The sequence below is a fragment of the Zeus faber genome (genome assembly GCF_960531495.2).
Source record: "Zeus faber genome assembly, chromosome: 1".
Lineage (NCBI taxonomy): Eukaryota > Metazoa > Chordata > Actinopteri > Zeiformes > Zeidae > Zeus > Zeus faber.
In genome coordinates this window covers 62468874-62495882 of record NC_137193.1, presented here as the reverse complement: position 1 = coordinate 62495882, position 27009 = coordinate 62468874, and the positions used below count along the sequence as shown (strand labels likewise).

Sequence of the window (27009 nt, the reverse complement as noted above, 5' to 3'; positions counted from 1 at the left end):
AGGGAAAAACATTGAGTGGCTGTTTCTTAACAAGTGGCAGCTTAACAAAGTGTCACATATGGGATTTTTTTTAAACAAAATACGTTATTTATTTCATTACATACAAACACACATGCATGTACAAACAAACAAATAAAACAAACTTAAATTGTTACCATACATTGAATGTAGTTCCATGTATTCAGTAATTGTTTCCTGAATAACAGTGTGTGATTTTGTCTTCTCTTCAAATTCCAGGTTCTCATGAATAGATGTGTGTGTGGGTCTGAGTGGTTGCGGGTAAGATTGTGTGTGTGTGTGTGTGTGTGTGTGTGTGTGTGTGTGTGTGTGTGAACCATGAAGCACCAGTCCATCTCTCGGTGGCTGAGCCAGTTGGGACTGCCACAGTACTGCAATGTGTTGGAGCAGGAGTATGATGGAGTAGAGGTAAACACACACACACACACAAACACACATACATACACACACACACACACACACACACACACACACACACACACACACACACACACACACACACACACACACACACACACACACACACACACACACACACACGATAATATTACTCAAATTCCTACTCTAGAGAAACAGTTCCTCTTCCTGCTAGGGTTATAAATTGCATAAACAAATTCCATCCAAAATTGCATCCTACTGTATCTTACTATTTAGCTAAGTTTGTCTTAATATGTCAAAAAGCATAATAGCTCAAATAGTATGTGAAACATAGTAAAAAGTCAAGTTTATTTATATAACCCTTAATCACAATACAGTTTCAAAGGACTTCACAAACCCACATTTCACATAGAAATCAATGACATCCCCTGGTCTGAACCCTGATCCAGGCAAGGAAAAACTCACAGAAAAACCTTTGGGGAAAAAAGGAAGAAATCTTAAGAAGGGGCCACCAAAGGAGGAATCCCCCTTCCAGGATGACCAGGCTGCAATGGATGCAGAGTGGGCAACATTAATCAAATAATGGGACAAATAATAGGTTAATTTATTTCCATACTATACAATGTTAAAGCTAGACAGTATGAGAGTCTAATTTCTGGTGCAGAGCGAGGCCCCCAGGAAGTGGTCCTCATCAGGTCCGATTCAGGTTTGTCAGAGCAGTATCCTCCACATCTGGAAAGGGTCACCACAGCAACAGCCTCCTTATGCTCACATCACAGCGGACCTAACCCCCCCCCCCCTAGCAAGAGAGAGAGGAAGGAGAGAGAAAAAAAAACGTAGGTGGTAGCCAGACATCAGACGTCTGTTATGTAGGATTAGATGTTTAAATCCCTTAATTGCCCAGGTGAGACATCGGTGTGCATCCAGGTAGGGTGTTCCAGAGTACTGGGGCCCGGAGTGAGAATACTTTGAAGCTTGCTGACTTCTTTGCAACTCTCAGATTCGCTTAAAGACCAGCATGTTGTGAGTGTAAGGCTCAAGATGGTACATAGGTTACCATTAAGTCAGTAAGATAGGAAGGTGCTAGGTCGTGTAGTATTTTATTGGTAAGTAGCAAAACCTTAAAGACACATCTGAGGTAAACCAGGGCCAGTATAGGGGTAATATTGTCAAACTTTAGAGAGTAACACATTACAATAAGCTAGGCTGGATGTTTACAAATGCATGGACTATGGTCTCCGCATCACTCATGGACAGAATCGTATCTTAGCAATATTGTGAAGATGAAAAAATGCAGTTCTGGTATCCTTAAACAGGTGCTTGTGTCCAGCAAGACCAATAACCAGCATATCAGTTTTATCAGAGTTGAGAAGCAAGAAATGACAAGACATCCACACTTTAATTTCAACAAGACACGCCTCCACAGAACAATAGTTGTGCGGGTTCTAAGGGCATGTATAGTTGGGTTTCATCAGCATTACCGTGAAAGCTAATGTCATATTTGCGTCTGATATCTCCAAACATATAGATACTTAACAACTATTACACTTAGTGAGTCAGAACGGATGTGAACCCATAAGCACGACACAAAAACAATCAGGTAAGAAGTCACAAGGTTTTTTCCAAAAAAACAGGCAGGGGTCAAATCCAGGAGATCAGTCAGAGAAGGAAAGCGTATCTGGCAGGGAATCAGGCAGAGGTTCGGATGTAAGGTACAGGAAACAGGTAGTCGTGTGGGAAAGCTCAGCATGATGCAAGAGACAATCTGGCAGAGAACAAAGGGAAGTGGACTTGTATTTACATTGAGGGACTAATAAGGGAATGAGCTGCAGGTGGGGGAAACCAGGCGAAGGGAAGGGAGTGACACCAAAGCAAAAGGGATTGGGCAGATCTGAAATGAGGTTAGTGACATGGCATGAGGAAATGACCAGATAAAAATAAAACATGAAAACAAGTATAAATACTGAGAGATCAAGGAGTATTCATGTCAACAACAAAGGGCTAAGTATCGATCCCTGTGGGACCCCACAAGTAACGTAACAATACTCAGGTCAAATTTCCATCAATTACACGATGTGTCCTCTCTGAAAGATAAGATCTAAACCAGGAAAGCGCCAAACTTCTAAATGCCAATGCATGTGTCAAGGTGATCTAGCAGTAGATTATGATCAACAGTATCAAAAGCAGCTCTGAGGTCGAGTCAAAGTACTACTGATTAGGTGTCAGTGTCTATTGCTTATAAAAGATCATTAACCAATTTTGTCAGGCCCGTCTCAGTGGAGTGTAGCACTCTAAATCTGGATTCAAATAATTCAGATAGACAACTAGAAGACATGTGATCAGTAATCTGTTGTACTCCGATTTTATCAAGAATTTTGGAGATGAAAGGAAGATTTGAGACTGTCCTATAGCTGCTGTAGGCCAGTCTCTCTAAGGGACGAGCTTGAGGTTTTTTTTTTAGTAAGGGCTGAATCATGGCTGTTTTAAAAGCCATAGGTACTATACCAGGGGAGAGAGATTAGTTAATAATATTATGAATAGAGGGTCATTGGAAATAGCTCTTTGATAAGCTTTCCAGGGAAGTGGGTCTAGTAAGCATGTTGCCTGTTTTGCTGCACTTACCCACTGTAATAGATTTTCAAGAGATACTGCATCAAGGTGTGAAATGTAATCTATAACATCTGCCTTAGCTTCTGTTCCTGTCTCACTATTGGAGGGATTGGAATGGGGTTGTGGCCGAGTGCCTTTATTCTCTTTTCTAATAAGGTACATTTTTTGAGTAAAGAGTAGCTACCGTATCAAACAAAGTTTTATCAATTGATTTGTTGATTTATTGATTATTTTTATGAAGACAAATCAACTTGGAGAAATACTTTGTTTTGGCTAACAAAAGAGAATTTCAGCAAACTATCACCCCATGCCTGACGGAACAGTTCAAGCTTAGTCGCAGGCCATTTACACTCAAGTTACCTACAGGATTGCTTACGTGCTCGGCTCTTATCTGTAAATCAAGGTGTTGGTTGAATTCATTTGTGAGGTTATCAATGGGACCTTCGTAAAATGGAAAGAATGCAACAGCTGTATGCAATTGGTCAGATAGTGCAGTACTGATTAAGGCACTAAAGTTATGGCTGCTATTGCTCTGGTCCAATGCTGGCAGTGAATTAATATTGACAATTTTATGAAATAGTGGTCAGACATAGCAGAGGTATAGGGGGGAACCACTACAGTGTATTAGAGGTTTCAATGCCCCGGGTTAGTACAGGTCAATAGTGTTACCATTATTATGAGTCGGTTCAAGTATTAGCTGCAGAAAGCCAAATGTATGAATTATTGTCTGGAACGGCCTGCTAAGGGGTTTAGACGGGGAGTTCACATGGATATTAAAGTCACCCATAATTAATATATTATCTGTGTGCATCGCCATACCAGAAACAAAGTCAGAGAATTTGTCTAAGAAGCTAGAGAAGGGGCCAGGAGGAGGGTAGATCACTACGAGGTAAACGGGCAGTGGTGATGAGGACCACATAATAAGAACTTCAAATGTTCTAAAGTCAAAGTTCAATTTAGGTTTGAAGTTAAGATTAGATTTAGAGGTGACATGATGAGAGGACAACGCCACCACCTTTCTTGGATGCACGTGCAACATGGGAGCTAACACAGTTTGGTAGAGAAGCTCTGTTTAGTGGTAAGAAATCATTTGGCTTTAGCCAAGTCTTACATAGGCCCATCATATCGAGATTTTGGTCTCTGATGAAATCATTAACTAATAATGGCTGATTGATGCCTTTCACCCCCATTCCCTCCCTGGTATTAATTTTTATTAAGATTGCATTGTTTAAAACCTGGTTTGTATTTCGAGGAACTATAGACACGGCAGGGAATTTATACTGTGGGTATCTGGTAGAATGTGCCGCGTTTTCTACAAACACTGTGATTGTAGAATACTGGAGAGAAAACCGTGAATTATGACCAACTGAACCCTTTAAACTTGTTTGGGGTTTGAGTGTTATGATTATTAGATTTTCAGGCTTATAATAACTCGTACAGGAAGTGGGCTGGTGGTGTTTACAAGGGTTATGTCTATTGTTTATTATAACGGGAATACTGTATGCGTGTGTTGGATTTTCATGCTTAGAATATGGACTTACTGACTGTCAGGTGGTTAATGCTTTGCAGGAGTGCAGTGGTTCGGATGGAGGCGATTGTCCTTACAAAGATCTGTCCTATTGTAGAAGGTGGTGACATTTTCCACATAGGGGATGCCACTGTTGCGGCAGTAGCCCTTCAGCCAGATGTGCAATTGCCTTAATAGGCTAAACTTCACGTCCCCAAAATGGGGGGAGGGCAGTGGGCCTGACATTCATTGTTTGCTAGTGTTAAAAAAACTGTTTATGAGGCAGACAAGATCTTTATTAAGTTCTCAGATTGCTGCCTTTTAAGGTCGTTGGTGCCCACATGCACCACAACAGCAGAGACAAACAGGAGACGATGAAGCAGCTGTGGGATGGTGATGTTTATGTCCTCGACGCGTGCACCTGGGTGACAGGAAGTGTGGCACCTGCTGATCTGGACACGACGGACCATGGATGACCCAACAACAAGCACGGATAAACAGCCAGCATAAAGCAGCCAGGGTGCACACGTTTGTAAAGGCTCTCTCCTCATTGGTTCGAATCCAAATTTAAGATGCAACTAGAACCATGTCATGTCAGAAATTATTTTCCTATGGGATGTTAAATCAACCCTGGACTGGGTCGCAGATACAGGCTATTTAGTAGAGAGTGATGGAATGCCGGACGTTGGGTTCAACAGCTGTAGGAACTTTTCCCAGGACTTCTTGGTCTCTCTGTGTCTGCCGCACTTCACTCAATGCAAATGTTATTCTGTGTCCTTTCCAAGTATGTGAATTTATTCATCGTTCAAGGCTAATGCCATTATACCACGTGCCCATTACGCTGAGTGAAGGGCCCAGAAAGGGCCTGCTAGGGTGATGGTGCTTCTGATACAAACATTAACCAACCTAATCACCAACCCTACGCAGCCACTGGCTACCACAAGAGATTGATTAGCCAATAAGGTGTGAGTTATTCCAACCATTACCTTCCTGACAATGTTTACCCAGAATTCATCAGTGTTATTAGCTAGTGAATCCTAATGGGCAGAGATCATTAAACACAGATGGAGTGTATGGTTGAAAAAGGGAGGAGAGAAGGAAAGTAGGGCATAAGGTTGCCTGAAGGAAAGAGAGAGAGCTGTATAAACCTGAAAATGGATTGTGCATTAGTGGTAATTATAACAGACAACTCTTGGATTTACTTTAAAATGATCTTAATTTATTTTGCATCGTTCAAGTTTGGCCTTCTAGACTCTACTGTTCGTCACTCCCAGCAAGGTGTACAGCAAACATTGGCATACAGAGTGAGCTAGCAATATAGGTAGAGCTTGAATCCCCCCATTGGATGGAAGAGTAGAGGCCAACAGGTGGGCAGGAGGCGGGGCAATGAAGCAAAGCAAGAAGGAAGCAAAGCAGGTAGGGCAGGAGGGATTGGCTGCTCTAGACACACAATACACTGAATGACACATGACAATTGTGTAACAATTTTAGCTGTTAAAGTGTCTCGCAAGATAAAGAAATAAATAAAAAGGACTAAAACTCATATTGACAAACGGTAGCTTAGTGGGGCAAAGAGGACGTTAGGAGCATGAGAATATGAGAAACACATGATGTTCTGCTAGGCTAACCCCTAATCGCTCATATACCAACTTATTCAGCCAACTTATCTATTATCCAGGTGACATGCTAACAAAACATCTCGCGATGGTCAATATACTCGAAAATACACAAATAGGTGAGCTAAAAAGGGCCAATGTCTTTGAAAAGCGATGGGGTTGATAAGCGGGCTGATAAGGAAAATCAAATGACAGGCTGACATCCAAAAAGATCATTAAAGGACATTTGATGGCGGGTAGCATTTTCAAAACAAGCCTTTACTTTGCAAAATCAACTCCTAGCTGCTAGCTCGCAAAGGCCAGCGCTAAAAACAACAGTGGCGGTGGCTAAATCAACTCTACACTCGGCTGGTATGTCAGATTATATTGTTGTTCACATCTGAATGGTCTGAATCAAAACTAACATGTCAACTTAGATTAAACACAATTAAAGGCCTAGAGATGAAAAAGAGAGAAAGCCAGAGAGAGGCAGTAAGGGATAAAGAGAAAGATGTAGATTCAACTGGCATTTCACACAAATACACTCACATGCGCACACACACACACACACACACTCTGTGGATCTGTGTCTGTGTATCTGTGTAAATCTGTGTTAACATCAGCAAAACGAATGTAGCGTCTCTCCTGCAACCCAACAACATATTATTACCGACCTGTCTGGACATGCTTGTGTGTGTGTGTGTGTGTGTGTGTGTGTGTGTGTGTGCATGCGTGTGTGCGTGCGTGCGTGCGTGAGTGCACGCGCACGCTACTGTAGTTTATTTTGTGTGCGGGGGGAATTTTTTTTATGACTACATGTGTGGGTTGCTGACATTGGATCTGTGATAGTGTGTGTTCTACTGTACTGTAGGTTACCTCAGGCATGTGACCCACTTTGACTGTAAACCAGTGGTGTGTGTGTGTGTGTGTGTGTGTGTGTGCGCGCGCGTGTGTTTGTGTGTGTGTTGGTTTCGCATGTACTGTGCTAAATAGGGCAGTGTTTGTGACGACTGTGAATGGGGTGTATTGTGAAGGAACCAACAACAGAGCTTTGGTTTGAGAACACCCTTTCTGGGAGAGCTCAGCGATGAACCTGTGAGTGTCTGTACTTGTGTGTGTGTGCGTGTGTGCAGACACTCACACACACAGTTTAATTACTGTGCTAGTTTTAGTTCTTGTTCACAAATTTCTGACTCTAGCCTCATCTTGAAACAGTCTCAGGTTGTGATTAGAGTAGCGAGGAAGTTCAAGGCAGGCATTTGTTTAGGTGTGTGTGTGTGTGTGTGTGTGTGTGTGTGTGTGGGCATATGTGAGGGACGGGAATGTCTTTTGTAATGAAAGGTGGGAAAGATGAGGGGAGGAGATGGCATACTTAGGGAGGAGACGAAGAGGGAACTCTGTGTGTCTTGTCGTTTCTGTCCATCTGTCTGTCTCAGTCTACCGGACTATATAGGACTGTGTGTTTGAGTGAGTCTGTCTGTGTGTGTGTGTGTGTGTGTGTGTGTGTGTGTGTGTGTGTGTGTGTGTGTGTGTGAGCGTGCGTCGGTCCGTGAGTATGTCCATCTGTCTATCTGAATTTCTAACTGTCTTCTTGTCTAACTGCTAATTCATCTATCAGTCCTCTATGTCTGTTTTTCTGTCTCCCTGACTGTTTCACTGACTCTCCAGTCTTTATTTATTTTTTGTTCCGTATTTGTTGTGTATATTTGTCTATTTTTATTTTATTTTATTTCATTTGATTTCATTTTTTTTTATATATATGAAATAAAAAAATTCTATTTTATCATTTTTTATTTTTCAGACTTTTGCTTTTTTATGGCTGTATAATTATCTGTAAAGAAACACACCGTTCCTCACCATGACAAATTCCTCGTCACAAAGTGTACATGGCGGAAATAAACCAAGTCTGATTCTGATTGTGGCACCAGCATCAGCCTGCGCCCATTTTTCCATAGAATATAATAGAACAGAATAGAATGTACGAGAAAATAATTGTTATCTCAAAGTTCAGTTAAAAGAAAATCGTTAACATGTTGCACTGCATTTTTAACAAGATATAGAATGGGATAGAAGAGATGATGTCCCAAGTTACCCAGGTCCCCAGATGTATTCTTCTATACAATCCAAAAAGTTGAGTGTGTGTGTGTGTGTGTACGTGTGCGTGTGTGTGTGTGTGTTAACCATAAAAGGGTGTTTCATTTTGTGAGGGGCCCACGTTGCATGTTTTATTGTCACTCTTTGATTTCAGTGAAAAAAAATTGCATCATATGCTTCTCCAATGACAAGTGTGGGTATACCTTGCCAGGTATCCACGCCTAGCGCATGATGTATTTAAATCTGTGCATAATGGGGTAAAAAAATACACATATGATTTTGGTTAAGACATTTTTAGGTTATCCAAGCTTACAGAGCTTAAAGGAGCAGTTTTTGCACACAAACATGAACAACATATTATTAGACTGTTTTTTTCCCCTAAAAGCTCTGGCAGCCCAAATTAAGGGGTTGGTCGGGCCAAACGTGTCAGCTGGAACACACACATGCACACACACACACACACACACACAAGTACACACAGACGCACGTCACATGTACGTGCTGTATTCATATATGAACATACAGTACAAACATGTAAAGTGAATAGTTTTTTTATGAATAACAATATAATGAATAATCATGCATTACAGAAAAACACACACTCTCTCCATCTCTCCAGGACCTGCTCCATCTGTCAGAATGTGACCTGTTGGAGCTCGGAGTCCACAATCATCTCCATCGCCTTCACCTCCTCACCTCCCTAAGGCTTCTGCAGGAGCGCGAGTGGAAGAGAGGTACACTTACACACACACACACACACATACACACAGTTGACCAAACAAGCTTATCTGTCCCATCACGTTGTTGATACTGCCCAAACCGGGACAGTTTATCTCTCGGCCTTGTCTTTCATTGTCTCTCTCGCTTACACACACACACACACACACACACACACACACACACACACACACACACACACACAGTTGTCAGTCAGTGAGGAGTGGAGGCCTGAAGGGTGCAATCCCGCTGAGTTGAATCACTCTTTAGAAGTATATAGAGGTATATATTAGCATGTTTGTGTTTCCGTTTCCCATGCATTATACCGTGACGCCTTGGTTACCTAGTGAAGTGAGGAGATACCTAGCTTGATGCCTCCACTGGTAAGGGAGGCAAGTGTCATGTCTTCCTTTCAAATACAGTGAGAGCCCAGTAAACATCTGACAAGAACAAAGTGTAGCTTGTGTGTGTGTGTGTGTGTGTGTGTGTGTGTGTGTGTGTGTGTGTGTGTGTGTGTGTGTGTGTGTGTGTGTGTGTGTGTGTGTGTGTGTGTGTGTGTGTGTGTGTGTGTGTGTGCGCGCATTTCAAGAACACAATATCGTAATATCACCGGTCTAGTCCAAAACTGCCACTTGTTTGGCAGTCATGGTATGACATTTCTCCCAGTGTTTTGGGGTATGAAGTTTCAACCCCAAGTTGAAAGTCAGCTTGCAGTTGGTCCAGGATTGATTTTAAGATTTTATTATTTGCCTACAAATCATTGAATGAGCTCGCTCCAACCTATCTCTCTGACCTTTTACAACCACACATCCCATCAAGGTCACTCAGGTCCGCTGGCCGGTTGCTTCTGGTTGTCCCAAGACCAAGGTTGAATCACAGGGGAGATTGCGCCCTTGCAGTTGTAACCGCTGTATGTTAAGCTGGCGCCTACACAGCCTTGTTTTTAAATCCCGCCTTAAAACACATCTTTATTCCTCGGCATTTAACTCAGTATGAGAGTTGCCTTTCTTATGGTCATATTGCTTTTATTATGTTATTGTCTTCGAAACTGGTCTTTGTATTGCTTGTGTTTTTATTGTGTAGTTTTATGGTTTTTGCTGTGTCTGATTGTACAGCACTTTGATCGCAACCAAATAGCAGAATGCCTCCAACTATGGCCATTCACCACTCCCAAACATTTTGTCCACACCTGCCGTGTTTGACATGTTCTATATACTGTAGGTGACAGAGTCAATCGTCAATGGTCAATTCTGACCAAGCAACGTTGAAGAACTGGGAGAGTCAAACTGTCTAATATTGGGAATGTCATGACCCCCTGGATTCGATAGCATTTCCCTTTAACGTTTCTTTTTATTTTTTTCTTTTAATCCATGGTTTTAATAACAGCACAATTACTTTGCAATTGGAGTGAACCTGCAGTAAAGGCAAAGCTTTTGTAAACTGAACATTTTTAAATGAAGCAGCGCAACTTCATGTTTTTAGTCGATTCGTGGAACTGCAAAAGTGTCAACAAACTGATCATAATGTGAGATTCCATGCTTCGAAAAGCACATTTAACCTATTTGGAAAAATAGTGATTATATCACATACAAGTTCAGGAGATATTCGATGATAAGCGATGAGATATTTTAGCTATATGACATTCTGGGAAAAACCCCGCTTATAGAGTCCAACCGTGACAGTAGCCTAACGTTTACAGCATTGAGCTACTTTTCATCCTTAACTCCATTTCCCCTCCATGCAATTACAGAGCTTGTTTTTGATCGTTCTGTTTGTTTATTATTCTGCTTCTCCCTGTACTGGAGGCACATGGAAAGTGAATGTTCGCTCTAAAGTCCTTAGTAGCGCTGCTACTGGCAAACATGACCAGATACCTCCTGAAACTTAGAAACTACACTTCCCCAACGTACTCAATTTCAGAATAGATTAAATGACCTGTTTTTTGTCATTTTTTGAATCCTTGTGAGGCGACTGCAGTTTTGCACAGAAATTGTTAAAGTTGCACAATAAATTAACTTCCTGGTATATTGAATCCATAAAAAATCCACTTAATAATTGGCTAACAAGGTACTTAAACTTGTGCACTATTCATCATGTGATATCCATTACTTCTAATGGTATTAGCAGGTAGGGATTCAGGAAAACTATCAGTAATTAATTAGACAAAAAATGGCTTCCACTATATCACTTGTACTTTGGTATTCTTTTGTAGATTTTTTTTTTGTAATAAAAATAAAAGATATTCCCAGTTCAAAAACAAATTGTTTAAATTAACTAATCCAGGTTCAATTAGAATATACTGCTGCCCTGCTGAGCCTGCAAGCATGTCTAAATTATTCATTTAGGTGAATAAAGTGTGATGGTTCATTTTAATGTGGACTGGACGGCTGGGCTGAGGAGACAAAGACAGTGATTAGAAGAGAATCACTGTCACAAGAGAATTTATTAAGTATTGGTACAATGTTTTATGAAAGAGAGAGAGAGAGAGAGAGATCTTTGGGGGCCGGCTGGTCACAGTCTCTGTGGTGACCTCCACCGGCAGATGGCACGAAAGGTGTGAAAGCTGAACATCGCTTTGTGACCCAAGTTTAACATTTCAACAAAGATCATTATGTTCGGACATAATGAACTGACAAGCCACAGCAACGACTATGAGACTAAATAACTTGACCCTATATGGTTACATGGAAAGTCAAAACAAATGGAGGAGGCTATGAGCAAAAATTGCATCCTTTTACATCAAGTGTTTAAATTGCTATTGGCGGTTATAAAAGGCTCAACTTACCAGTAAAACCATAAACAATGGTTTGACTTCTTGTTGTCGGCAGTAACTTACACCAAATGTTAAATTGTTGAGTTAGCATAAGCAAACTTCTACTTTAACAGCTAGTGTGCTGTTAGCTAATGTGAACTAGGGATGAAAGGTTTGACTCTTTTTTTGAGATTCGGTTCTTGATGAGTCACTCAATAAAAAGAATCATTCAATTTTGCAACATTTATTTGATTTGGTTCGTGTAACGTCACCAGAATCATTTAACTCTGTCCAAATTATTTTTTTTGGTGGAATGCAAAGTGTAAAGCAGTAGCATTCAATATGAAGTAGGCATTTTGCATACTTCAATATTGGCCCTAGTAATTATTTTCAGTTTGTGAGACAAATATTAACTTACTCGCCCACTCTTTTGCTTGAGTGACTCCTGACTCTTGAGTCATTTAAATAATGTGTTCGATAGAAGCAAATAGTTCATGAGTCTTGCATATATAATCTGAGCTAACAGCAGAACCATCATTGCATTACACTTTGTTTTGGAAGGTTTTACACAACCGTTTTATTTTATTTATTGTATGTCTTTTTTGACTTGCACTTGTCTCCCTGGGGATTAATAGATGTGTTGTCCTAATTTATCTTATGCTTCGGCCCCGGCATTTTTTTGTTTTGTTCATTAAGTGTTGGAAAGCCTATCCCTACTGCTGGTCAAACTGATTCCACTCAATTGTTTGCTCATTGAAAAATAATTTCTATGTAAATATTTTCAACATTCCTTCAGTCATCTTTGGAGCTACTGGAATGACTGGGCCTTTAGACAGCTGCTCCAGATGAAATGTCTCCTCGACTAAAATCACTCCGTCATCGCCTACCCTGGAATTATATGTCTGTCTGGCAGCCTGCCAGCCCTATTATTACTGCAGAGGCCCGATTTGTTCAGCTAATGGTATCCTTGACACACGTGCCTACTATGCACACACACACACCAACACACACATACACATTCCCACACACACACACACACACACGTAAACACATTTACACACATACACGCACTCAACAACTCTCCCTCTCTCTCTCTCTCTCTCTTAGACACACAGGCTTCATGCCCTATTTGTTTGCTTGTTTGTGACTAGACAATGTTAGTAATGTTAGAAGTAATTTGCCCCTGGGATTATTAAAGTATTTCTGATTCTGATTCTGATAACCAGACAATGTGACAGAATATGTTCAATGGTCATTCGGTACTGTGGACAAAAGATAGATAGAAAGGTGTGTGTGTGTGTGTGTGTGTGTGTGTGTGTGTGTGTGTGTGTGTGTGTGTGTGTGTGTGTGTGTGTGTGTGTGTGTGTGTGTGTGTGTGTGTGTGTGTGTGTGTGTGTGTGTGTGTTCTTGACTATACTATTTTATTTCTGCTTCACGGTGTTCTTCTTTGTTATTTACTGCACACCTGTGTGCCATGATGAAAACAGTCCCCTAAGTCTGTCCGTTTCTGACCCAATTTATGAGTTGTTGTCCAAATTGGCCTTGTGGCCTTGGTCACCGCTAAGCGCTACATGATCTGTTGTGTTAAACAAGCTCTGCAATGCCAAACGTCTCAACAGACGGTATTCTGAGTGATTATTATCTTTTTAAATCCGACATGTTTGTGATTAATCTAGGATCCCTGAAGTCCTTTTCTAAAAAGACTTCAGGGGGGATGCTCCTCCGAGTTTGAACCAGAGATTCGAAGTCTTGCCAAAGAGAAACTCCTTCTCGAGTGGCAAGATGGAGCTTACAGATGAGGATTTTAATCAGTGTATTTCTGCAGTGGCCAGTCGACACAGTGTTGGTGATTGGAAACCTTTATAGAAACTTTGTCTAAAACCGTTGGTGTTTGGACAGGATGTTTTAGCTTTTCTTCCCACTGGCTACGGGAAAAGTTGAATTTATCAGTACTGGCTGAGTTTGTGTCTGCTATTCGCCAAGAAGTAATCTTGAATCCCAGTGGTCCTTTTCTAAAAGGGTTCTTTCGTCCCATGGTCATGTCACGTTTCAATTAGCATGTTACTGTACTCATTCCATGTAATGCGTGCTAACAGATCCCCCGCCCCCAGCAACATGAATAGCCGAAACATATAGGAAGCGAAAGAAAGTGAAACGGCCCATTTACATATATTTTAGCACCACTCCCATCCCACTTTTTGAAAAAAGTCTGATTTGTGAGACTATTTGGGGCTACAGAAGTGTTACCAAGAGTGCTTTGATTTGTAAAACAAATACCGATGGATAATACTTTGCAGCTTTCAGTTGGACCCCTTTCCTGTGAATGCCAGATGTAGAACTCAGTTTTGGCTAAAGTTGACGACTCGATGGATCGGACCAGCACTTTATCTGCTGAGGAGTAACACGCCGTTCCAGGTTATCATCCCCTTCAAGGGGTGAGGCCAGTACGGTTCATACTAAATGTACTGTAAACATCTGCTCCTCCATATCGGCAGCTAACGTACAAGCATACAGTCAACATTCTGAAGTTATCTCCCATCCTTCACATCCCTGGAAGACGCGGTTCCTGGCATTGCAGGCGGTTCCAGATAAAACACCAACTGTGACCACTCGCATGGAGATGTGCAGGCCTAGAAACATTCCAAAAGACATTCCAAAAGATGTAGCTCCAGGTGTCTCGAAAGTGTCCCGATAAACATCATTAAGCTTCTCTTCCTCTGTGTTGCCATTCAATGGAAATGCCAACCTAACATAAATCACACTTGAACATTGAGTCAAAATCCACAAAATTCTGACAGGTCCTGGCAAACTCTCCACCCATTTAAATTGATGGAGTTGAGAGGGGGAGAGAGAGTGATTCAGAGGCAGGAAGTAGATTCTGTGCTGCCCTGAACAGATAGATCAGGACATAGGAGATCTGCTCGGTGATTGCTCAAAGCCCTCCGGGGTGAAAGAGTCTGACGGAATGAGGTGTGGCCCATAACACACTTCACCACTTACATTTCACCGTGCTGTAATAGCCGACACACACTAATGTGCAACCGCGCGTGCGCACACACACACACACGCACACACACACACACACACACACACACACACACACACACACACACACACACAAATGTACAAACAGGAGACGGTGAAAGAGAGGAGATGAGGCGGTGTAGGAGAAAAAGGGGGAGGAGAGGTGAAAGGAGGAGAGGAAAGGATGGAATGAGGGATGGGACGTGCCAGACACAGCACGTGCATTCCTACCGAGGAGTTAGGGTTGAGGGAAGGACTCAAAGGTATTAAGAGAGGCGAGGAGAGGAGAGGACGGGAGCACGGAAAGCCATCGGGAGCGCGAGTTGCTGGTTTTCGAGTGTTCGCATTCATGCCTGAATTCATACAGACCAACACAAAACACAGCCGAAGGATGTGTAGTTCAACAAGCCTCGTTTGGGCTGATAGAATTGAATAACCGTTTAGGGTGTGTGGTTAAATCCTGGTTCTATTATACCTTAGGCACCTGTAGTGAACAGAAACGCGGTTCCACCTTAATATAGAGTGACTTTCAAGTTTATCAAATAAGTTGGAAATAGGAATGAAGTAATAAGGCTGCTGTGGAATTAGAATCGGTCAAAAGTATTGAGAAGACCACTTCAATTACTGGAATTTACTTTTTTGGAAAAGACGAAAACAAGGCATGATGATGATGATGATAATGATGATGATGATGATGATGATTTGAGCAATGTATTGATTTGATCTGAATTTTTAGCGACTTTGCTTTACAAAAACTGGATTGCTTGTGAAGGTGCATTTGGGAGGAGTGTGAGCATTAGCAATAGGTATTTTAGAATAAAATAAGGTAAAACTTTATTCATGCAGGTGGCAGAAAAAAGCAGTGCAAGTCAAGAAAGGGATAAGAAGTAAGATGGAGATGAAAAAATATATATAATAATAATAATTTATATATATACAGTGGGGCAAAAAAGTATTTAGTCAGCCACCAATTGTGCAAGTTCTCCCACTTAAAAAGATGAGAGAGGCCTGTAATTTTCATCATAGGTACACTTCGACTATGAGAGACAGAATGGGGGAAAAGAATCCAGGAAATCACATTGTAGGATTTTTAATGAATTAATTGGTAAATTCCTTGGTAAAATAAGTATTTGGTCACCTACAAACAAGCAAGATTTCTGGCTTTCACAGACCTGTAACTTTTTCTTTAAGAGGCTCCTCTGTCCTCCACTCCTTACCTGTATTAATGGCACCTGTTTGAACTCGTTATCAGTATAAAAGACACCTGTCCACAACCTCAAACAGTCACACTCCAAACTCCACTATGGCCAAGACCAAAGAGCTGTCAAAGGACACCAGAAACAAAATTGTAGACCTGCACCAGGCTGGGAAGACTGAATCTGCAATAGGTAAGCAGCTTGTTGTGAAGAAATCAACTGTGGGAGCAATTATTAGAAAATGGAAGACATACAAGACCACTGATAATCTCCCTCCATCTGGGGTTCCACGCAAGATCTCACCCCGTGAGGTCAAAATGATCACAAGAACAGTGAGCAAACATCCCAGAACCACACGGGGGGACCTAGTGAATGACCTGCAGAGAGCTGGGACCAAAGTAACAAAGGCTACCATCAGTAACACATTACGCTGCCAGGGACTCAAATCCTGCAGTGCCAGACGTGTCCCCCTGCTAAAGCCAAAAAACTCAACTTGTCGTGTTTGGAGGAGAAAGAAAGCTGAGTTGCATCCAAAGAACACCATACCTACTGTGAAGCATGGGGGTGGAAACATCACGCTTTGGGGCTGTTTTCCTGCAAAGGGACCAGGACGACTGATCCGTGTAAAGGAAAGAATGAATGGGGCCATGAATCATGAGATTTTGAGTGAAAACCTCCTTCCATCAGCAAGGGCATTGAAGATGAAACGTGGCTGGGTCTTTCAGCATGACAATGATCCCAAACACACCGCCCGGGCAACGAAGGAGTGGCTTCGTAAGAAGCATTTCAAGGTCCTGGAGTGGCCTAGCCAATCTCCAGATCTCAACCCCATAGAAAATCTTTGGAGGGAGTTGAAAGTCTGTGTTGCCGAGCGACAGCCCCAAAACACCACTGCTCTAGAGGAGATCTGCTTGGAGGAATGGGACAAAATACCAGCAACAGTGTGTGAAAACCTTGTGAAGATTTACAGAAAACGTTTGACCTCTGTCATTGCAAACAAAGGGTATATAACAAAGTATTGAGATTAACTTTTGTTATTGACCAAATACTTATTTTCCACCATAATTTGCAAATCAATTCTTTAAAAATCAGACAATGTGATTTTCTGGATTTTTTTTTCTCATTTTGTCTATCATAGTTGAGGTACCTATGATGAAAATAACAGGCCTCTCTCATCTTTTTAAGTGGGAGAACTTACACAATTGGTGGCTGACTAAATACTTTTTTGCCCCACTGTATATATACAGTATATGATAAACAAAAGTTGTATTAGCATGGAGTAACACTATGCTAACTACTAGGAGTGAGCCAAATGGCAATTAGGCTGATAGAAATAGATTATTTTGAATTTTGAATAATTTTTGAATAAATCATTTTATGAATTGGTGCTTTATTGGCCCAAAGCAGGGGTGGGCAACCTTCAGCGTTAAAAGGGCCGTTTGGGCGTGATTCCCACCGAATAAAACCCACCTGGAGCCGAAAAACGTATTTGACCGCTATAATGAAGATAACACCGGATATACAGTATAGTTTTATTACACTTGTGCTATGTAGAGTAAATAAGAATTGTAGTTTGTTGCATTTATGAAATAAAAGAACTACAAACTGATAAAGATTGTCATTTTTTTGCTGTGCTTGACACAGCAAAACACTAAATTCTTTTGAACTCTAAAAAAAAGAATACTGGCACGTATCATTTTTCTTTGAAATAAAATACAAAATGCAGGTCACTTGAATTATAAGGGGCAAAAAAATGTTAGTTTATGTTTTATCACGACTTCAGTCGATTTCAGTGTGCCGTCATCCGCGACTATTTCCTCAGTCGCGTGCCACAGTCAACCGTCGACCTGAATATGAAACACAACTACAGTTGTGACCCAGTTCAGGGTCCGATATAAATATCTATATTTGCAAAATGAATAGCTCGTTTCTCTCACCTGCTTAATGCGATTTCTGCCCCTGAACTTACTGCAGAGCTTCTCCATATCCGGGCTGTATGTAACTTTGAGCTTCACACATGACTGTTAGCTGTCATCAGTGAGTCGCGACCGATTATTGCTTTTTATGAAGTTCATGGTAGAAAACACTTGCTCGCACAAGTATGTTGATCCAAAGATGGACAGGACAGGACCCAAATGCGTACTTGTTCATGTTCAAATAGGTGTGGGGAATGGCATTCCATGTCTCGATTCCACTCCACATTCCATGAAACAAACTTTAATGTTCTATTTTCCTCAGAAACTTTTCTTTTTTTTGGATGTATCCATGGTTAGCTTACCGGGGTTCGAGAGCTCAAAACAAGTCACCAGCCTGTCGGCAACCGGTGACGCATACAAGGTGCAACGCATATTTTGATCGACAAAATATTAAAACACGTTTTATTTCAATGTTACAAGATCACCTAAATCTCCAGAATCATAACTATTACATTGAAAAAATTAACTAAATAGAAGAAAATGTATTTTAATTAAATAGCCATTATTTATTCACACTATTTTCTCAAAGCCACAGGGAGCCACGGCAGAGGGATGAAAGAGCCGTGGGTTGCCGACCCCTGACCTAAAGTATAAAGTGTGAGAGATGAAAAAATAATTCACAATTGCAGGATTTTTAAATCAATGAATTCTACTGTATTTAACACAAATTCTCCTCATTAAGAATAATAGTGATGATATTCTAATGTGCAAGCAATCAACTTTGCTTATTTCATAGCCAGTAAAAACACTTTCTTTTCATGGTCAGTGATTGGGAACGAGTGCCTTGCTTTCCTCTGTGCAGGATTTGGCACCTAGCCTGCTGCTCCGAGAGGAAATGCATGACTTAAAAAAAAAAAAATTCAATTATGTAATTCATAGTTATTTTAAAATGTCCCAGTTATCTACGTAATTCTATCTGAATATACATATTTCTCAAGATTGTGGGGGGGGGGGACAAAGCACCAGCAAGGAAAACAATTAACTGGTGATTGCTCAATGTGTTGTCAAAAAGCCTGCATGGAAAGCGTTAGGAATGTAGCTTTCTATAAACACACAGTGTGATGCATAGGTGAGATCATCCAGGGTCTAAATTTAATGATGTAGGGATTAGGGGTGGGGGGGATTTGGGAATGAGTGGCCAAGTGATTCACAAGTACTACGCCTGTGTTCCTTCAAGTTTCAAAATGAGGATTTAGTGGAGGGTGACAGATGGATGGATGGGGAAATGGGGCCCGAGGGGTTGTCACAAAGCTACCGTGGCACCCAGGAAGACCCATTGCACTTGAACCTTTCGGAGAGAGATGTGCTTCTTTCCTCACTGTCTTACCCCCACCCCTCCCTAGGTGAATCAGGAGCTGATTATAGATTAGACTTCTGACTCATTGTACAGCTTCCTGAAAACACCCCCCTATCACCCATGCAAGCATGCACGCACACACGCACGCACACACACATACACACACACACACGCACACACACATACACACACACGCTCGCACACGCGCATCCACATACCCAAACCAAATGCAGACTCTCAGACAGGTATAACATTTAAAGGATAGGTTGGCTATTTTTCAATCCAGCCTTTATTTAAATGTTGGTTCCCATTATTTATTATTCACTTATTTTTAAGTTAAAAATAAGTAACTTACTTATTATTAACAACCTTGCTGAATTCTTTACTGTTTAGAAACTGACCACTCTGCCACAGCTTCTCACTGTGCTAAAATGCTGTCCAATGGGCAATCATTTAAGCCTTTAAAAAACATGTTAAATCTCCTTTTCGGAAACAGGAAATAGGGAAATTTTTGCAATTACTGCAGCACATCCAAAGCATAATGTTGGCTACCGTACCGTAGGTTGCCAACAGGAAGCGGCGCAACTTCCTGTTTGTAGTCTCTCAGTCTCTGATGTAGCTAAAAGAGATGATTTCCGCTGACTTTTGGATGTGGCCCAAAGAGCTCACTGTAAGAGCTGACTTTTTTATTTAAAAAATCAAGCGCTGCAACTTCATGTTAGTCTCTATGTAGACAATGGTAGATGCAGCCAAAATACTTGATTTTTGGTGTAAGTGCAAAAGAGTCAATAGAACTCTGAAAATCTGATAGAATGCAAAGTTTGTGACCATTTTTGTTTTGGCATAGCACATGAAGGCTGTCTGACTGTGTGAGAGATGAAAAATGAGCGAACCTGTCCTTTAATACACCTGCTCGAAATAGATTACTGTAGGTCACTGTTGGCAGAGTCGTTGATCTTCCACAGGCCGAACTGTTGATCAGAAACATAGATAAAAGTTGAATCAATGTTTTCCACATTGTGCTTGTTGGTATCCTGAGGGTGTTGGAAAGAGGGTGTGTGCCTGTCTACTGTAGGTGTAATTCCTCAATTTACCTGTATGTGTGTATCCATGTGGGTCATCCGATAGTCTCTGCTTTCATAGAGACAGGATGATCTACTTTGTATTTTCACACACACACACACACACACACACACACACACACACACACACACACACACACACACACACACACACACACCTGTCTGGGTGTTGTCATCTCCAGACAATGCAGAGGAACAGGAGAACAAAGACAGGAGAGAGTCTAGGTCCTTAGGGCCAGCCAACGCTAACACATGCACACAAACCCTTAGCATGACCTCACCCCTGAATTGATGGCAACTGAGTGAGTTTGAGTTTGAATGAATTGCTTTCTCTTGTGCTGACGATAATATGACTAACCACAATGCTTGTCCAGCATTGCTGGATTCACATCACATTTATTTAAGGTCCCCCCACCCCCTGCAACAACTCCAACTTATGGACTGCTTTGGTCTTCACACTACACCAATACCGGGCCACACAGAAAGTATAAAAACGTTTTTATTTTTTTAGATTTCCATTTTATTGACGATCTGAGTCTGCAAGGTGTTTTATTTTGAATATGACTAGATCGTCTACCCATCACTTCTGTCTGTGCCTGTTTCCTGCACTTTGCTCTGTCACAGTTTTCATGCCCGGTTGGTAAATTAAGCCGTCAATCTAACTTCTGCCAAAATGAGTAAAAAACAAACGTCTCTGGAGAGCTTCTTTGAAAAGAGGGAAAGACCCGATGATGAGACAGAAGAAGACTCCAAAAGTGCGGGTTCATCGCAACAGGTGATTCAGATGGAACCGTCTTGTTGCAGGGAAACAAGCTCAGGACTCCCACTGATTCTGCATTACGGTGAGTTCAGCTAATAATATAAAAAGTAAATAAGTATTAAGCAATAAAATGTATTTTTTCGGTTAAAGACATTCTCTGTATTTTTATTTTATTTCATTTTGTTTTTTTATTTATTCATTTTTAGAAAAAGAAAAAAAAATGTATGTGCGTAATGACCACTCCATGGATAATTGTCTTGCTTAAAACCGGTCCGTGGCGCAGAAGAGGTTGGAGACCGCTGCACTACAGCACCTTTGTCGCAACTACCAATGCAATACTTTATGGTTTCAACCAAACTGCTTGGTTGATTGAGACCGCACCATACGTAAAATGAATATCAAATAAACGTCTCAATCTCTTCACACACAAGAGAGAGAGAGAGAGAGCAGAGACACAGACACAGAGACAACTAAAAGATGGCAGAGGGTCACGCAAGCCCCCCACCCACAAAAGAACCAGGAGCGATGAAATAGGAGGCTGCGCTTGAATGGGTGTTGGGGTAGTGGGAGGGGTGGGGTAGGGGGTCAGAGTAATAGGGTTGAGGGGGAGGGGGAGGGGGAGAGGAGGGGTAGGGGGGGAAGGGGACATGAGATCACTGAGTTAAAAAAAAAAAATACAGAAGTGGAAGGAGAAGGGAAAAAAAAAAAAACTCCCCCAACTCCTCCCCAACACATTAGCCTAGAAGGAGGAGCCGGGCTCTCACACAGAGAGAGAGAGAGAGAGAGAGAGAGAGAGAGAGAGAGAGAGAGAGAGAGAGAGAGAGAGAGAGAGAGAGAGAGAGAGAGAGAGAGAGAGAGAGAGAGAGAGAGAGAGAGAGAGAGAGAGAGAGAGAGAGAGAGAGAGAGAGAGAGAGAGAGAGAGAGAGAGAGAGAGAGAGAGAGAGGTCTTGTCAGTCCATGGAGCTACTTATTGTCGCCCTCCAAGCAGGTCAGTCAGTCATCTTGCATTCGAATGGACCACAGCAGGGGAGAAGTTGATCTGAAAACAACTTGGATATAGTCGAGAGAGAGAGGGGACAGAATAAGAGGACAGGAGAGAGTGTGTGGGGAGGGAAAGCTATTCTCAGGACACTTCCACTTCCACACACACAGGTAGGAATCAGCGTGTCTGCGCGCGCGTGTGTCTAGTACGGTGCTGTGTTGGAATTTGAGTGTGTGTGTGTGTGTGTGTGTGTTAGATGCTGATAACATTTGCAGACTGTAGACAGGTTTGTCATCTTGTTTTTGAGCTTCAGTTATTCATCGCTTTATCTGGATGTATGCATCACCTCTTTCTTCAACAGATGGGTTGTTAGACAACATGTGCAACATTTTTGTACATTTACAAAAAAAAAATCTCAATTGACCATGAATTTACCGGTTGGTGTTTTAGGGTCTCAGTGTTTGGCGTTTTGACACTGCCGCTGGGGGACACCATAGCGAGCGACAAGTCGGACATGTCGCCCCGTTCAGGCTCTGCGATAGTCGCCACAATCGAGCCGTGCTGCTCATGGCGCACGCACTAACAGAGAGCACGAGCATACGTATATAGTTGCGCGTTGCTGTGTAGATGCCATAGCGGTATTCTCCTGAATGATAGGGGCGCTGTGCACAAACCAGCAAGAGAAACTGGAAGAACTGCTGTAAACATTACAAAGAAGTCCTGAAGGAAGGATCTGAATAACTAGAGAAGAACAGTAAAATTGAAATAGAAAGTGTTGAATGTATATTTATTGGAGTCAGATCAAGCTTTTTTTTATACAATATATAGTCGTGAGTTTGTGCAAATTGTCAACGAAAAGTCCCCAGGTATTAAAATATTCTGAATCTTTGCACAGATACGACGCTATCTCCTTCAATGAATTCAATGCCATGTTTCCGTGGTCATACAGATTGTACCTGCAGACCTCTTCGCACCACCTCCCTTCAGAGGCCTCCATCTTGATTTACCTGAAGCGTAGAGTTCCAAAAATTGGGAGGTGTGTGCCCTTGCGCAAAATAGCGAGACAATATGGTTGAGATTAACAGCAGTTTGATTTATTCTTTCATCTTGACTTAATTTTGTAACAAACAGCCAGTCCAGTTGTTGATATCAATGGTCTCAATTGACTTCACTCTATGATCTAGAGCAGGGGTTTTCAACCTTTTTTAGCCCAAGGACCTCTCAGTGGATAGAGAAACAGAGCAGGGACCCCCTAGATTTTTTTTAAATAAATGTTTTTGTTGCATTTTAAGCCTGGCCTAAAATATTATTTATAATTCCTTATTGACCTATTTATATACTCAGTTATGATGCTTACGGTTCCTGTGTGTTTTTATTTTAGATTTTGATTTATTTCCATTAGTTTTGTTCCGTTAGCAGACCAGTCATGCACTGGTCTGTGTGGAAAGAATACAGTGAAATCCACCTTTTTCTTGTATCACAAATCTGAAATATGGTTTAAAATGCTGTTTAGGCTTTTTATTAGAATCTAGTACAGGTTTGACTACTATACAATTACAATTAAAAAGTACAATATGTATTTTTTAACTAGACCTGGTCTTAAATGGCCTGTGTGTAGAAAAAATGTTAAATCCAATCCAAATTCACAAATAAAAGAACATTTTCACGAATCTGAAATTGTGTTTCACGTGCTGTTTATTATCAATATAATAATACATACCATTTACCATGTAATTTTATAAGTTCAGCCCTGCACTAGTCTGACTGGCCTGTCAGACATATGTCTGTCACATTACTGAAAATTCTGAGGTTTGTAAATGTTACTCAGAAATCTGAATTTTTTGAATACACCATTGCTTTCAGCTGATTATTGAAATTAAAAACCACTGCTCTTCTAGTGTTCATGGTTGGGGTTTACTCAATATAATTTCTTTGTCTAAAATGCATTTAAACAATGTATAAATAATAAAAAGAAATGGCGGACCCCTTGCAATACCCAGGGGCCCGTGGACTCCCAGTTGAAGACCACTGATCTAGTATACTTGGAACTGGAAAAAAGGCTAATAGCAAGATAGAGAGATTAAGAGATTAAGCTTCCCACCACTTAAATCAACTACTGCTGCATGCATTACTATGTCCAATGAAGTGACCGTCTGTAAGGACGCTCAGTAACCAACTGGCTATTAACCGGTCAGATGATCAGCTGAATGAGTTGCTTGCTGGATGACTGCCTGTCCCTTCACTGACTGGTTCACTACTTTGAGAGTTGTTTTAGTTTCGAACCAGATGCTGAAGATATACAGCACATATGCCCAAAAGACCAAGCTGAAATCAATACGTAATGTGTGGGCACATTTGTGTGTGCAGGTGTGAAATATGTGAGCCTTAAAGCAGTTGCATACCGAGCACGGATTTCTTTTAAGACAAGGTGTTGAGAAAGAAATTTGGGAAAAAAATACTGCGTGTGAAATCCCTCACAGGGGCCTCACAGCTCAGTTTCACCCTCAGCCTCAGCCAGTGGCTAAAGTTTTGTGCATAGTTGAAACACTAATTTAATTTTCTAATTCACTTAACGGTCAAACGCGGACAAACGCAAAGGTAGCCTTAAACTATCCAGTCATGGATAAATGTCCTTCATAAAGCATCACTCATCCATACCTGGAAACTCTCTTTAATCTCATTATTCAAACACCATTTACTACGTCCAGAAATGGTGTACTGTGTAGTACATACTATATGTTCTTACTATCATCCAACATACTGTAGTAAGAAAGTAAAATGAACCATAGCTTCTTGGACATACGTCATCGTATAGCCGTTTCACTTTCTTTCAACACGATGCAGGTTGATGACGACCCTGCACAGAAAATTATATGGGCCCTGACAATGCTAGGATAGGCCAACCAGCCAGGGTGTAGTGTTTGCATACTACCATATTTCACCAGATGTAGTATGGTGCTTCGTACTTTGTACATACTATATGAGCATACTTTGGTTTCGGGCATACTTAGTACTAATTTACCATACTAAATAATATGTGTGCATGCCATTGTGAAAGCAGACATGGACCAAACTTAGTTCTCAATCATTGTTAGTGCTTTTGTCCTACAGCAAATCTGAGGTGTTGCCGATTTTCCAACCTTTTACGCATAGACTGGTTGGCCTACACACTGAACAACGCAGTGGGGACACCTCTCCCTCTCTCTCTCTCTCTCTCTGCCTCTCTCGCTATCTTTGTGACTAACAAAGGCTGGTTCTAAACAGCGGTCATGTGACAGTTGGTCCCATTGTTCACTCCTGGCCAGGGGTGGTTTTGCTAATGCACTGCCTGTGTGTGTGTGTGTGTGTGTGTGTGTGTGTGTGTGTGTGTGTGTGTGTGTGTGTGTGTGTGTGTGTGTGTGTGTATGTGTATGTGTGTGTGTGTGTGTGTGTGTGTGTGTGCGCGTGTGTATGTGTGTGTTTAACAGCAGGAAAGGCAGCTTTATTAAGCAAGAGGAAAACCCTCGTTCCCATGCATACTGCTGTTTGTGTTGCCCTTTCCTAAGGAGTGTGTGTGTGAGTGTGTGTGTGTGTCTGTGTGTGTGTGTGTGTGTGGGTGTGTTTAACAGCAGGAAAGGCAGCTTTAGTAAGCAAGAGGAAACCCCTCGTTCCCATGCATACTGCTGTTTGTGTTGCCCTTTCCTACGGAGTGTGTGTGTGTGTGTGTGTGTGTGTGTGTGTGTGTGTGTGTGTGTGTGTGTGTGTGTGTGTGTGTGTGTGTGTGTGTGTGTGTGTGTGTGTGTTTGACTGTGCAGCGAGGTGTTGTTTAAAGAAGTCAAAATGGTACATAAGTCGTACACACCTCTACTGACAAACAGCTTAATAAATGTTGTTTTGAAATTGAACTGCTCAAAGACACACACACACACACACACACACACACACGCACACGCGTGCGCGCGCGCACACACACACACACACACAGATGCACACACACGCACACACATGCACACACACACACATACTCGACCTAGTAAAATTTCCAGGAAAATGCCGGTACGGCTGTGAATAAAAGTGTGTGTGAATGGAAGCAATAACATTGCTGGAACAAGCACGTAAAGTACTGAAGGAGTGGAGCCGAAATCCGAATACCAGCAAAGCACAAGTAAAAAAATGTTTTTTTAAATGGTGAGTTAGATCCGAACCGTGGAGCCCAGCTGTGAAGACAAGAAACTGAAACACGTCCAGTCTCTACGTAGACAGGTTTTTATGATATAAAATGTATTCTTTTGCTTCTTAAAAAGGCCATTCAGACCCTAGACATGTCTTTTAGAGTTCGGGGTGTGGCACAAGCACTTTGTTTGCCTACTGGCTGCCCCGGAGCACGGACCCAGAGAGGGAAAGAGCGGACCGGGAGTGGTAGAACGGGTGGAGAATGTTTCTTCTCCGGAGGCAGAGAGTGTAGGACAGGTGGAAAATGATCACACTGATTTAATAACATTTGGTTAGAGTTATTGTCAGAGAGACAACCAAGTCCGTCCAGAAGGGGCGGGGAGATGGGAAGCAAAGCGCTGGTCTCTGAGAGCCAGGAATAAAAACGAAACCGATTCAGATTGTCCAAACGATTGCATCTGCACTGGACAGACCCTAACCCTAACCCTAACCCTAACTCATTGCTTATTAACATAACAGTCATCTAATGTGGGCACGCACGCACGCACGCACGCACACACAAACACACACACACACAGGTACCAAAGTGAGGACTGAGTAAATACACCTGGTTAGTGTGGACCCATGTTTCTGGTACACTTCTGAAAAAAATAATAATTTGGAGATCCTCACATTTGGAGGTCCTAACAAGTATAGTAAAACAAACACACACACATGCAAATGCAATCGAACACACAAACATCCAACCAATCACACTCACACACTCACACGCAACCACATGCACATGCACACACTCTCACAGACATTCCACCACACAAGCAAATGCACACGCACAACAGGGGCATCCCACACACCCTGTGTCCATTGTC

General features: G+C 41.7%; 1 protein-coding gene across 1 annotated transcript in view; it reads left to right on the top strand.

Annotated features, from left to right (window-relative positions):
• Nucleotides 1-336: 336 nt before the first annotated feature.
• bcar3 (BCAR3 adaptor protein, NSP family member) overlaps nt 337-27009 on the top strand; it is a gene marked incomplete at its 5' end in the record, with an annotated part of 73425 nt that continues 46752 nt past the window's right edge. Inside the window, 2 exons of the mRNA XM_079998379.1 lie at nt 337-426; nt 8822-8936. Of these exons, the coding sequence (XP_079854505.1) occupies nt 337-426; nt 8822-8936 (205 nt within the window). The remainder of the gene's footprint in view (nt 427-8821; nt 8937-27009) is intronic.